This window comes from Loxodonta africana, chromosome 9 (assembly GCF_030014295.1).
Source record: "Loxodonta africana isolate mLoxAfr1 chromosome 9, mLoxAfr1.hap2, whole genome shotgun sequence".
Classification (NCBI taxonomy): domain Eukaryota; kingdom Metazoa; phylum Chordata; class Mammalia; order Proboscidea; family Elephantidae; genus Loxodonta; species Loxodonta africana.
In genome coordinates this window covers 5,931,056-5,943,049 of record NC_087350.1, presented here as the reverse complement: position 1 = coordinate 5,943,049, position 11,994 = coordinate 5,931,056, and the positions used below count along the sequence as shown (strand labels likewise).

Below are 11,994 nucleotides of genomic sequence, written 5' to 3'. Positions count from 1 at the left end.
GGAAAGAGCTAAGTCAGTCACATATGGATGTGGAAAACGGGGGACACCTGTATCTTTTTCTTTTCACAGCACCACAGTCCATCCAGCAGTAGAGGAGGAACGGAAGAAAGAGTCAATGAGAGTTTCTGCCAACAAAACTATCTTTAATCAATTTTTTTTTTTTTATTCTTCAAAGTAAAAGTAAAGCTACTGTGTCTCATCTCCCACCATGGAAATACATGTGCACCCTGCCCAGGCTTTGGCCTCCCCTCTGCCCTCATCGTATCTGTATAACAGCCAAGAAGTACCACTAGGTTAGGGGACGAGCATTAGCCTAATAAGTATGGGGGAGGAGTTGACAACTCTAATCTATTTAGGGGACCCCAACTTGAGGGTCTGACATATAGAAGAGGAGAGCTCACTACTGGCTAAGAAGATGCTTCTTCCTTTTTCCATGTGTGGAAGGGTCACACTTTCTTTTTAGAGGCAGTGAGGGTTGGACCTCTCCCACAGTCAAGGGTTGCCTCCCAGAGACTCCAAGGTCAGCCCCTGAGTAGGGCCGCTTTGCAGCAAGTGGAGTTCTGACTTGAGCTGGAATCTTACACTTGGAAGCTGTATGTCCAGGTTGGCTAAGACTCACTGTCTCTGGAGATCGGAGCTGGGATGCTCCCCAGGTACCCCAAATTTCATGGTGCAGAATGCTGAAGGCAGGCAGAGGACTCTTGGAAAGACTCCAGGGCAGTAGGCTTTCTTGAGATGCCAAGAGGAAGTCAAGACTGGGGAGTTCCTCCTCTTCCTTTTCTTCTTCACTGGACCCTTCTCCTTTCCCAGGTGTTTCACTAATAGGAGAGGCTTGTAAGGACATTAAGTTTCCTCTGTTTCCCAATCTAGGGTAGGTGCGACTAGGACGCCGTTGAAGAGAAGTTGATTGTGCAGACTTAAGTTCCTGTGACATGGGCCTCCGTGTAAAAAGAGGAAGTTCTTTTGACGTAGACAGATGACTGTGTCCGCTGCCATCTTTTGGCGGGTCATCTGCATCCAACTTTCTTGTGCTCATTTTCTTGCTCGTCTGTAGTTGGCTGTTGTGGTTATCTGTGCTCCCTGCACCTTGACTGGTCCCAGACTCTGTACAAGGTGACTCCTTAGTTGGCACACCATAAGTTGGGGATGCCTCCACACCCACGTTTCCTTTCAATTCCAGCAGTCGCTTCTCTATCAGCTGCAAGGAAGGAAAATGGATAATTACTGATTCTGTACAGATTGTGAGAACACGTGGCTGAGTGGGTGGTGGAGACCATAGTATTGGGACAAGATTTAGGGAAGTCAGTCACTCAAGTGTCCTTCAATAACTAGTACTGCAGCTCTGCCTCTCCGTCCTCTTCTGTGGTTTTCCCAAATGCAATGCCTTACCATTCCACTCCTCTTCTCTGCCATTCGATTATCTCTTACCTCCTCATTCTGCACTTGCTCCCGCACCTGGAGCTGGCCTTCCCCAGAAGCCATGACAGCCAAGGCAGTGTCAGGTTAGATGAAATTCTGTGGGTTTCATGTTATGATTCTCCCTTCCTCCTCTGGTTTACCTGAGTGAGAGTGAGTCCTTCCTCTTCCTCCAGCTCATGCCTTAAGGACAGGGGATCTACCTGTGATTCTGGTGATAGTAACATTTCCAGGAACTGAGGGTGAATAACTGCTTCCACCTGTTAACGGAATGAGGAGGCTTGTGAACATCTTTGACAAGGAGTAAACACTGATTTAGAGGTTCTAGAAGACAAGGAATAATCTCCCCCTCGATTTTGCATCCAGTATTGTATTAAAATGTCACCACCCCAACCCACACATACTCAGACACTCATACACACACATATGCACACAAGAAGGGGACGCACACATTGATCATGGAGGAAGGAACTGAGCTTAATTACAATGTCTGGGGTAAAACTCCAGATGTTTGGTGGCTGGAACGCCAAAAGTACAGAGCCCACAGACACCAAACCTCAGGTCCCGGCCCACCTTGGTGATAAATCCTTCCTGTGCACACAGCTTGTCAATGTAGCTCAGGAGTCCCGGGTCTGGGTAGAGCTCATCCTCTTCCTGTTGTTGCTCATTTTCTTCTTCTTCATATTTTCCATCTGGCTCCACAGTGGCTGAATGGGCAGTTCCAAGGAGATCTTCCATGATCTCAACATGCTCCTTGACAGCTTCGGGAGGGATTTCATGGGACCGCTTGGGCTCCCAAGGGTGCTCGGTTCTGTGTCGATGTTGCTTAGGGGGCTGTGCCATGGAAACTCCCTTCTTTGGAATGAACACTATAGGTGGGGTTGGAAAGAGGATGTTTATGCGGCAGCAATTTCTGGCTCTTACACCTGTTACAGATTGGATTGTGTCCCCAAAATGTGTGTCAACTTGGCTAGGCCATGACGCCCAGTATTTTGTGGTTGTCCACCATTTGGGGACCTGATGTGATTATCCGATGTGTTGTAAATCCTAACATCTATGATGTTAATGAAGGAGGATTATAGGCAGTTGTGTTAATGAGGCAGGCCTCAGTCTACAGGATTCGATTGTATCTTGAGTCAATCTCTTTTGAAATAGAAAAGAGAGAAACAAGCAGAGAGGAGAGGAACTTCATGCCACCAGGAAAGAAGTGCCCAGAGTGAATCCAGTCCTCTGGACTCGAGGTCCCTGTGCTGAGGAGCTCCTAGATGCGGGGAATATTGATGACAAGGACCTTCCCCCAGAACCAACACAGAGTAAAAGCATTCCCCAAGATCTGGTACCCTGAATTCAGACTTCTAGCCTCCTAGACTGTGAGAGAATAAATTTCTGTTTGGCAAGTCCATCCACTGTGGTATTTCTGTTATAGCAACACTAGATAACTAAGTCACCACCCAACCCCATGTTGTATAGGCAGAATTCTGGAGACACTGTCATGCTTCCTGGTAGGGCAGGCACACCTGAAGCCACAAACACTGTGAGAGGAGAAGATGTAAGAGGCAGACAGTCTAAGACAGTCTAAGACATTCTAAGACAGTCAGCTTGTGGGGAAACTTGAAACTACTTCTTTTACAAGAAGTCTCATTGAGACCCACATTTAAAGCTGATTAGATATTGGAGACCACTTTTGATAATCCATGTGAGACTGTAGTTATAAAACGTAACCACCTCACTACTAGGGTGTAGTGAAGAATAGCGGAGACCCCAGGCATCTGTCAGTCTCTGCTGATAGAAATAGCCATTGCCCCCTCTTGAAAGAAAAGTACCACATGTGAACACAATGCCTTCTCCCAACATAACCAGTCCCTACATACCTCCTTTGACCCCAGGCCGTAGCTCCTGTTGACCTTGCTTAGCCATACCTGGATGCTGGGCAGCCACAGTGGATGAAGGCCAGTGAAGATCAACATTGCGTGGAGCCGGAGGAGGCAGGCAGACAGACGCATTCCTCTGCTGCAACATCTGAATCTGTAACTCCTCCTCTACCTCAAACTCCATGAACCTGACAAGGGTGAGGGAGGCACAGGCTGTGCTGAGGAGAAGGCAAGATGCACCAGGAGCCCCAGGACCAGGTAACAGCCAATTATGGGGCAGTGGAGAAAGATGTGCCTTCAATGACCTGTCCAGATACCCAGTAAGCCCATTTCCCAGGAGGCACAAACAAGGTTTGGGTCCCTTACATGTTCACCACATCATCCCTTCACCTTCAGCACAACTTATCATAACATAGGAAGGTTGCGAAGGAAATGAGCCATGCCTTCTTGGAAGCTCCTCCTGACAAAGCCATAGTGCTCACTACCTTTCCATACCCTTAGCACCTGATGGCACACCACAACACTGATACTGGTTGGTTGAATTGAGTCAGACCTACATGACACACAGCAGGACCAACTCATGCGCACCGTTCTCCAAGCCTCTCCTCCCCTTGCCTAAAACGCACATGGTAGAGGTGAGAGCCTGAACCTGGAATGGGATGAAGTTGATTGCAGATACCACCAAGGACTAGTTCCTAGAGTCCAGGTCCTAGTCTCAAGCTCTGAGGCCTTGAGATATAAACCAGGTGGGCAAGAGGTCCAAGAGAGATTTGGAAAAAGGTGGAATGTGAGGTTTCCCAAAAGCCTCAGGCTCCTTTGATGATTTTTTTTTAAACCGAGGGAGGAAAGGCAATGAGGGAGAGAAACACGTCCAACAGGGTGACTGAGATGCTGCCTTCCCCTGACCACACCTTTCCAGCCTGGGCCATTCTTGGATGGTTGTAGAATACTTTTGTACCAGTTGTCATAAGGAAGAGTGGCCCCAAATTCCGTGTTATCTATACGGACATTGAGGCAAGCGGGAACTTGTCTGGTACAGCATATCCCCTCACTGCAGAGTGTCCACAGCTTGGACTGTATCTCCATGGGTATCCACAGTGTTTATCCCCAGTCTGTGTTAACACTCCAGTTTCAGGCCATCCACAAATCCAACATGTAGAAGGGGTGAGTTTCTTAAAGGATGTAGAACAGAAAACTCCAAGCAGTGAATGTGGTGGTAGAAGTTGTCTGAGGGTAGAGTGGGATCATCAGGGAACCAGGAGCCCTGTCCAAGTGTACATCTCCTCCTCACACGGACCCTGTGATTTGTACCAACCCTCCCTCTTCATTCACACCTCATCATTCAGTCCCAACAGGGCCAGGATGCCATGGACTCACTTTTCTGCCATCTCATAGAAGATCATTCGGTCAAAATTGCTTTTGCGCTGCCATTCCTGTACAGACCGCCAGAGTCCCTCCTCCACGGTCATGGTGGGCTTCAGTCTAGCCAGGGATCGCAGGACTGGGCTAAATACCCATGCATGTCAGTAACTTGCGACAAATACATATTCCATCCCCATCTTGACCCCACCCCTACACACATCCCCTGCCCATCATCACATCTATCTTGCTATTTGTCCGTGACAGTCCCTCTTCCAGTGTTTTAGAGTTCAAGTGCTTTTGCCTCCAGGATACCATTAGCTGTTTCGGAATCCAGGGAATCCCTAAGACTGCTGGAAATTTGGGTTTAGTGGACGGTGTCTTTATTCTTGGGTGAGTGCTGGGGAGTGCGGAAAAGAAGAAGATGCCTTCAGTCTTTCAGCCAATGAGAGCAACATGTATGTGGAAAAACATCCTGTGAATGTGATCAGAGTTCCATATTGATTGACCTGTTGGGAAGCTCAGGGTTGTGAGAGATGTAGGCTCTGCTCTGAAAAGATAAAGCTTCCCACATGACTAATCAGTCTGCCTTTCATTCACAGAAGCCCATGACCCTGCACTTCATTGCCAATTTCCACTCACACACACTGTAGCTAGGACAGTTTTGCTCTTGCGGGTACTTTTTATGTACTACACTTCATATATTAGGTCATATCGTCTTCTTAGCTCTCCTCTTAATGAACTGAAATTGTCTCCTTATTTGATGAGATACTCTAGGGTGAAGGTGTACAATGCCTTGCTCAGGATTACAAATCTAAGGAGGACAGAGCCCAAGCGTTTCACCACTATGCATACTCTACCACCTCCCTGTTGTAACTGATATTCTCCAGAGGAATGAGGGTGGGAGTAAACTTGAAGTGGTTGTCCTAGGCCTTGCCCATTTCACGTCTCCTGAGGCAATGGGCAAAATATGCTGAGCTCCTTCGTTGGAAGGGAAGGACCAGTGGAAGAACGTAGTTTGTGATCTGAGACCAAAATTCACATCATGGCTCCTCACTTTACCACAGCGTTTAAAAAAACCAAAACCAAACCCTTTGGCATTGGGTTGATCCCAACTCATAGTGACACTATAGGACAGAGTAGAACTGCCCCATAGCTTTTCAAAGGAGGGGTGGTGGATTCGAACTGCTGACGTTTTGGTTAGCAGCCATAGAGCTTAACGACTATGCTACTAGGGTTTCTACCATGGTGTTTAGTCTCTTCAAAATAATTGTTAAGGTAACGATTCCAATATAAAGATTGACTTCACGTACAAGGTGGTCAGCGTCAATTGAGACAAGATACCTGAATATGTAGTACACAGGGAGGTGTGTATAATATTATCGGGAATATACCTTCTCATAACATATCCCATCACCCTCATGACCTTCTCTCAAGTGTTCCTAAAGAGCCTAACCTCCATTGTGTCTCCCCAAGATCTCTTTGTTTGAAAGCTGCAGGATAATCTCAGCTGTCCCCACTGATTAGCGTACTCACATGAGAAAGCAGGAAAGAGCTTCTGTATCAGGGCTTTGGGGATGGTGCCTCCGGGCCAGAGACTTGAAACATTGCCAACGTCGGTAGTTCTGGTAAACACTCTGGGGATTACAGGAGGAGTCATCCAGCGAAGGCCTGGATTGTGTGACGGCCAGGCTTTGCTCCCCAGAAGAAGCATGTTGGCCTGAGCAAGCCTTCACTTGGGGGAAAATGGAGGCCAGCTGGGCAGTTGGTGGTGGAACTTGAAGAGAAAGAGCTGGGGACCAAACTCCCCTACAAGCCTGAGTAGCCACAACAGAAGTGGCAGGGATCACAGCAGAGGCTTCCCCAAAAGGGGGTGGGGCATGCTCAACTACCCCACTGGGAGGCCCTGAGGCACTCCAATTAAGTGGGGTCTGCCCCAAGACAAAGGTCTGAATTCCAGGGAGCTCTGCTGAACTCCCTTCTGTCCTCACTTGAACAATGACCTTTGCAGGCCTGGCCCCACTGGGGCCAGAATCCCCAGTGCTTGGCACAAGAAGTGTCCTGGGAAAAGCAGAGAGCCCAAGAGGGGTGCCTGGAAGGCATGATGAAGTCATGAGGGGCCGTGGGTGCTGCATCCAGGGTGTTTGCTGTGGAGGTCCAGGAGTGTGTGGGGGAAAGGGCAGTACAGTGAAAGGAGACATGGAGGCACCAGGATTCATGGTCATCTCTGGTCCCAGCACTGGAGTTGCTGTTGAGACAAAGGAAAAGAGTAAATGGAGGTGGAGGAAAGGCAACCAAGTGTTGGGTCATCCAAATTCCCTGCCTGGTCACTGGGAATCAGCACAATGAATCTCAACTGATGGGCAGCAGTATGGAAGGGGGAACTGGTGAAGTCTGCAAAAAATCCTGAGATTAAATTAGATGTTCCTTCCTTCCGGTTTACTGCTAGAGAACTTATGAGGAGTTCAACCAGACTCCCAGGCCCCTGTCTACCAAGAAGTAAGAGGCCCAAGCTATCACTGACTCACAGAACCTGTATCAGGAATCCCAGGCAGACAGGCTCTCACACTCATAAGCTTTTTCCAACCCATGGAAAAAGGTTGACATCCACTCTGTCCGAAATGCCCCCAGCAGGCTCACTAGCAGGGAAGGGACTTTCTGAAGTAGAAAGTGTCCTCTAGATTTTCTTGAAGGAGTGAGTCTTTAAGTGAATGTTTTCCCCATCTCCTCCTGAGTGTTTCTTTTCATGATGTCCGCTACAAAACCTCTTTCCTTCTTTCCCCAACACCCTGTCTCATTTTTCTAATCTGCCTCTTCAAGCCTTCCTAGGTGGGATATTCCGGGTGGTGTTAAGAGTCCACTCCTTATTCCTGCTCAGAGAGCTTGTCCCCAGGGGAAGTGTCAAACTTGAATTCCCAAGGGTTGGACGGGTGGCAGGAATCTGATAACACACCCCCTCCGCTCCTGGCCTACCCCCTCCTGAAGACATCTCCACAGGCTTGGGCACTGACCACAGCTGTCTGGCAGCCTTCAGCATGTGAAATCGCCACGTCCTGGACTCAGAGCGTGATCTGACTCCAACAGATGCTCATGGATCCAAGAAAAGGAGGGAAAAGTTTGAATCTAAACAGGTGTAGAATGTAGGACTCCAGACATTCTACAGTGGGGGAGGGGTGGAGGGCAGGTTGGGATGAGGAGACATTCCATGAAAGGGATCTGACAGGTAGGCAAAATCTACATGTTTCCTTCAAATTACAGTTGACAACACAAATCATGTGAACCTCTTCTGGCCATTTGTCGGTTCTTTCTTAGATCCAGAGCACAAAGGCTCTACTCTAGACTTCAATTCTTATCAACATATCTAGTTTTGTGCCCCTATACCCACCCTGTTCCCCAACTCTAGGTGGTAGGTTCTTGAATTATTACAAGGTCACCAGTACTTCATGAGCAAAATTCAGGACACTTTGTCTAATGGAAGGTGGGGTCCTTGTAGAGACAAGGAATCTGAGTGCTCGAAATTATGGTTTTCTGAGAAGTTCCATTGTGTTTGGTGTGTGTGCATACAGTATCATATCCATTATTGTTTAGAAAGCAGTCCTTGTGTCCCTGAACTCCCATTCCTTACTGAAAACTCTGGGGGCTACAGCATGGCCAGCCTTACCCATGATCCTTTTTCCTGGAAAGTCCCACTGTATTAAAGGAAGGCCAATAGCCTCTAATTCGATGACCAGAAGTAGATTCCTATTGTTTCTCAGGTTAATATATTGTACATTCATATTCAAGGATCATATTCCTAACAATGACTGTAATTAAGTAATTAGAGAAAGATCCCTCTGAAAAGTCAAACAGTTCCCGACAGATTGTACAGTGGCAAGGCCTTCCCCAACCCCACACCTTTTCTTGGCAACCAAATTCTCCATCTGAGTGGAAATCGATGATATTTTCTATTTCTTTTTCCTGTTTCCAAAAATATTGTATGTGACTGAGGGTAACTAACAGAAGCTATGCTCATTTATCAGAAGTGCTTCCAGTTTCCTTTTTTTCATTATACAATTAAGGTGTGTTCCTGTAGAGATATACCCCGTTCCGTATATATATTTTTCGTTAAAATTAATGCAAGCTTGTATGTTTATAGTTTTTTTTTCCTTTCTGGATCAATGATCCTATTTGTATTCTTACATACACCCTAGATTGTACAGTGAGAACTTTAACATTTTCGTAAGCTTCAAATTACCGCGAAATAGGCTTGCTGGATTTAGCAAGTAAAATACAGGACTCCAAGGAATACCTGTGTAATATGGGGACATGCTTCCAAGAACACTGCACCAGCAGGACTCCACAAAAACATTAGTCGTTGTTTCTCAAAAATTTGATGTGGACATGTGGCCTGTATTTTATCTGGCAAACCTACAGAGGTTAAAAAAAAAAAAAAAAAACCTTAGATATTATGACTTACTCACCCTATAAGAACAAAACTGAATTTGCAGTCAGAAGGTCAGAGTTGGAATCTTGGTTTTATAAACATAGAAACACATCGCCCAAACCAAACCAGCATTCCAATTATTCAGAATCTTACAGGCCATTTTGATCATCTGGGATATTGAATGGTCATCAAATGCCCTGGAGCTCTTGGGCTTAGTGGGCATGGGAGCAGATATAAGGACGAGGGAGAAGAAAATCTATTTCTCTGAAACTAAATGAGCTTAGGAATCAACTCAATGGCAATGAGTGTTTTTTTGTTTTCTTTTTTGCCAAGAGCCCTGGGTTTTTCAGGTGTTAGATAGAGCCCCATGGCCCTAAAATGGGTGGGTATCTTGAGGCCAAAACAGGATTCTACTCACCAAAGTCAAATCACACACACACTTGCTCCCATCTAACCCCTCCCTGGCCATTCTGAGCCATGAAGCCCTACACACACCCTTGTACTTTGGAATCCAGGCTCATCAAGCTATGTGCTCATATCTTTGTGGGAGCCATGGTAGACTGTTCATTCAATAAAATATGTTTGAATTTTTTTTAATCATGAACATAATTTTCAGTGTATGAAAATGAGTTGAAGAGCACTCATTTTGTTGTCATTTCAGGAAGAAACACTTGAAGCAAAATTAGTCATGGGTGATGAAGGGTGCTGACCCCTAGTAGTTGCAATGAGAAAAGGAATGTGAAACCAACTTTAATCCTACTCTCACAGCAGTAGTGGCCTTCAGATGGGAGGGTGTAAGGAAAGGAGAGAGCATGAAGGAGGAGTGTTCCACACTGATAGCCTTCACTCAGAAAACTTCTCTGCTGGCACTAACTTAGATTCTTGTCCCTGGGGAAGATATTTTGACTCAAGCGGGTAATGTAGACAAAGGCAATAGCAGTCGTATTGTAGTGGAGAAGCAGAGAATTGGAGGCTCAGAAGAGGCAAGGGTTCTTCTCCCCTCTTTGCTACAATTATGTGACAAAGTCATTTCAGAATGTGGACCTCATGAATTGCCTCGTTTTGTCTGAGTTTTACTTGAAATATAAACCTGATAAGACCCGAAGAATATTTGTATCTTCACCATCGACATTGTTTGCCCAACCACTGTGAAAAGAGCACCTCCAAGCAGCTTCTGCCTCTTTGGAAATTGCCCACACCTTAATTCTCTGCAACCAGGTCGTAGCTTGTTGCGTGCATCTATCTTTGTATTTTCTCTGGCACCTACAATGAACAGCACTACTCATGTCTTAGCTTCGATGATGAAGTTAGATTCAATAAAACTGCCCTGGTATTTTGAAAAGCTAGTCATGGGGATCGAGGAAAGTAAAATCTTGGCGACTTTTCTTAGGACTTGAGCTTCTACCGTGGAGCCACCTTAACTGCTTTTCCATCTAGGCTGATGGTGGGGCAAATCAGTGCATCTAGTCCTTCAAGAACAGCAGACTTGCTCTTTGATACTTCCGCTTGCCAGTTAGTCCATCATTTTTTTCCCATTGTACATACTTATTTGGATTTAGGACCATTGGATTTGAATGAGTGAGCCCAGAGCCAATGATTGAAACATTGCATTGTGGAGGAACATTAATGTCCACATTCTGCAATGTGTGTTTCTACTGCCTGAAAATGTTCAACCATGGAAACATATGTGAGTAAATTAATTAGCCCATAGGAAATTTGCTACTACTGGCTGTGAAAGCGCAAAGCCAAAAGTCCTTTGAAACTGGCTCTCTGACCATCCCTGCAGAAAAACTCTAAGACCTGCACTGACCACTGAAAAAAATCATCTCTGTTCTTGGGTCATAGAACACAGACAACAGACGATCTTCCACCCAACGTCAGAGCATTGGAGGAAATCATAAAATGTGATGACTGAGTCTTATTCAGCTTCAGTGATTTCTCTCTCAGCCTGTGCACTTGGAGGCTCCATGTGTTGACTCTGTAGGGTCATGCAGAGAGTCATCCAAGGAGTGAGAAATCATAAAAATCTTGCAATTTCCAGAAAAAGGGTATCTGATTATCAAGCTTTTTCTTAAAAAAAAAAAAAAAAAAGCAATACAATGATGCAATTCTGGTGCGGATATTTTAAGGGCTAACAGGAATAATTATAAAAAAAAAAAAAAAAAGGAATAATTTCTTTTTTTCCCCATAGTGCCGGCTATGTAGATAGGAGGGAAGGAGCACTGGCTGTGAAGTATTCCTAATCCCCAAACCATAGAAAAGTAAACTGAAGTACACATATTGAGGACTTTTCCCTTAAGAGATCTCTTAGCATGCATTCCTAGAAGATCTGTAGAGCCAGGGACAGTGAGAGTACGGTATAAAAAAAAGAAAAAAAAAAACGGTATAGTGCATGTAAAAACGCAAATACAATGTAGTAGGAAGTGCAGAGGCAGGTGATGTGAAAATCAAGCATTTCTTAATGCAAGGCAGTCTGGGAGGTTTGAATTTTCAGCAGGGCTGCCCGAAGCTAAAACGGCCCTTGGATGATGGAGTTCTGTCCTATGGGGTCGCTGTGAGTCAGAATGCACTCACCACAAAAGGTTTGCCTTACGTAAGGAGCCCTCAGGGTGCAAAGCTAAGCCCGGCCTCCTCTCGGAGCTCACGCATGCGCACAACCTCCTGGGGTAGGGCTCTGGGGCGCGCGAACTGCCGCCCTCTAACGGCCTCAGGCGTCAGTTGCAGAAGGTCCCCTTCAGGGAGGCGCGCGGCAGGAGCAGGGAAGGCAGGGTCCCTAAGGGTAGGCCTCGCGGCTGGGCTGGGCTGTGCCAGGGGAGGCCTCAGACCCTGCACACAGGAGCGCTCCGCTCTTCCGCTTTCTCTTAGGTCAGTTCTATTACACAGGAAGGTAAGGGACACGCAAACATCCTTGGTAATATTGCTGCT

General features: G+C 46.2%; 1 protein-coding gene across 1 annotated transcript; it reads right to left on the bottom strand.

Annotated features, from left to right (window-relative positions):
• Positions 1-400: 400 nt before the first annotated feature.
• LOC135232382 (NUT family member 2D-like) lies at positions 401-6,871 on the bottom strand. Its single transcript, XM_064290931.1, has 4 exons — positions 6,193-6,871; positions 1,990-2,177; positions 1,560-1,676; positions 401-1,198 (listed from the first exon to the last, which is right to left on the bottom strand). Exons 1-4 carry the CDS (start codon positions 6,869-6,871, stop codon positions 401-403), a joined length of 1,782 nt encoding a protein of 593 aa, XP_064147001.1.
• Between the last annotated feature and the right edge of the window lie 5,123 nt (positions 6,872-11,994).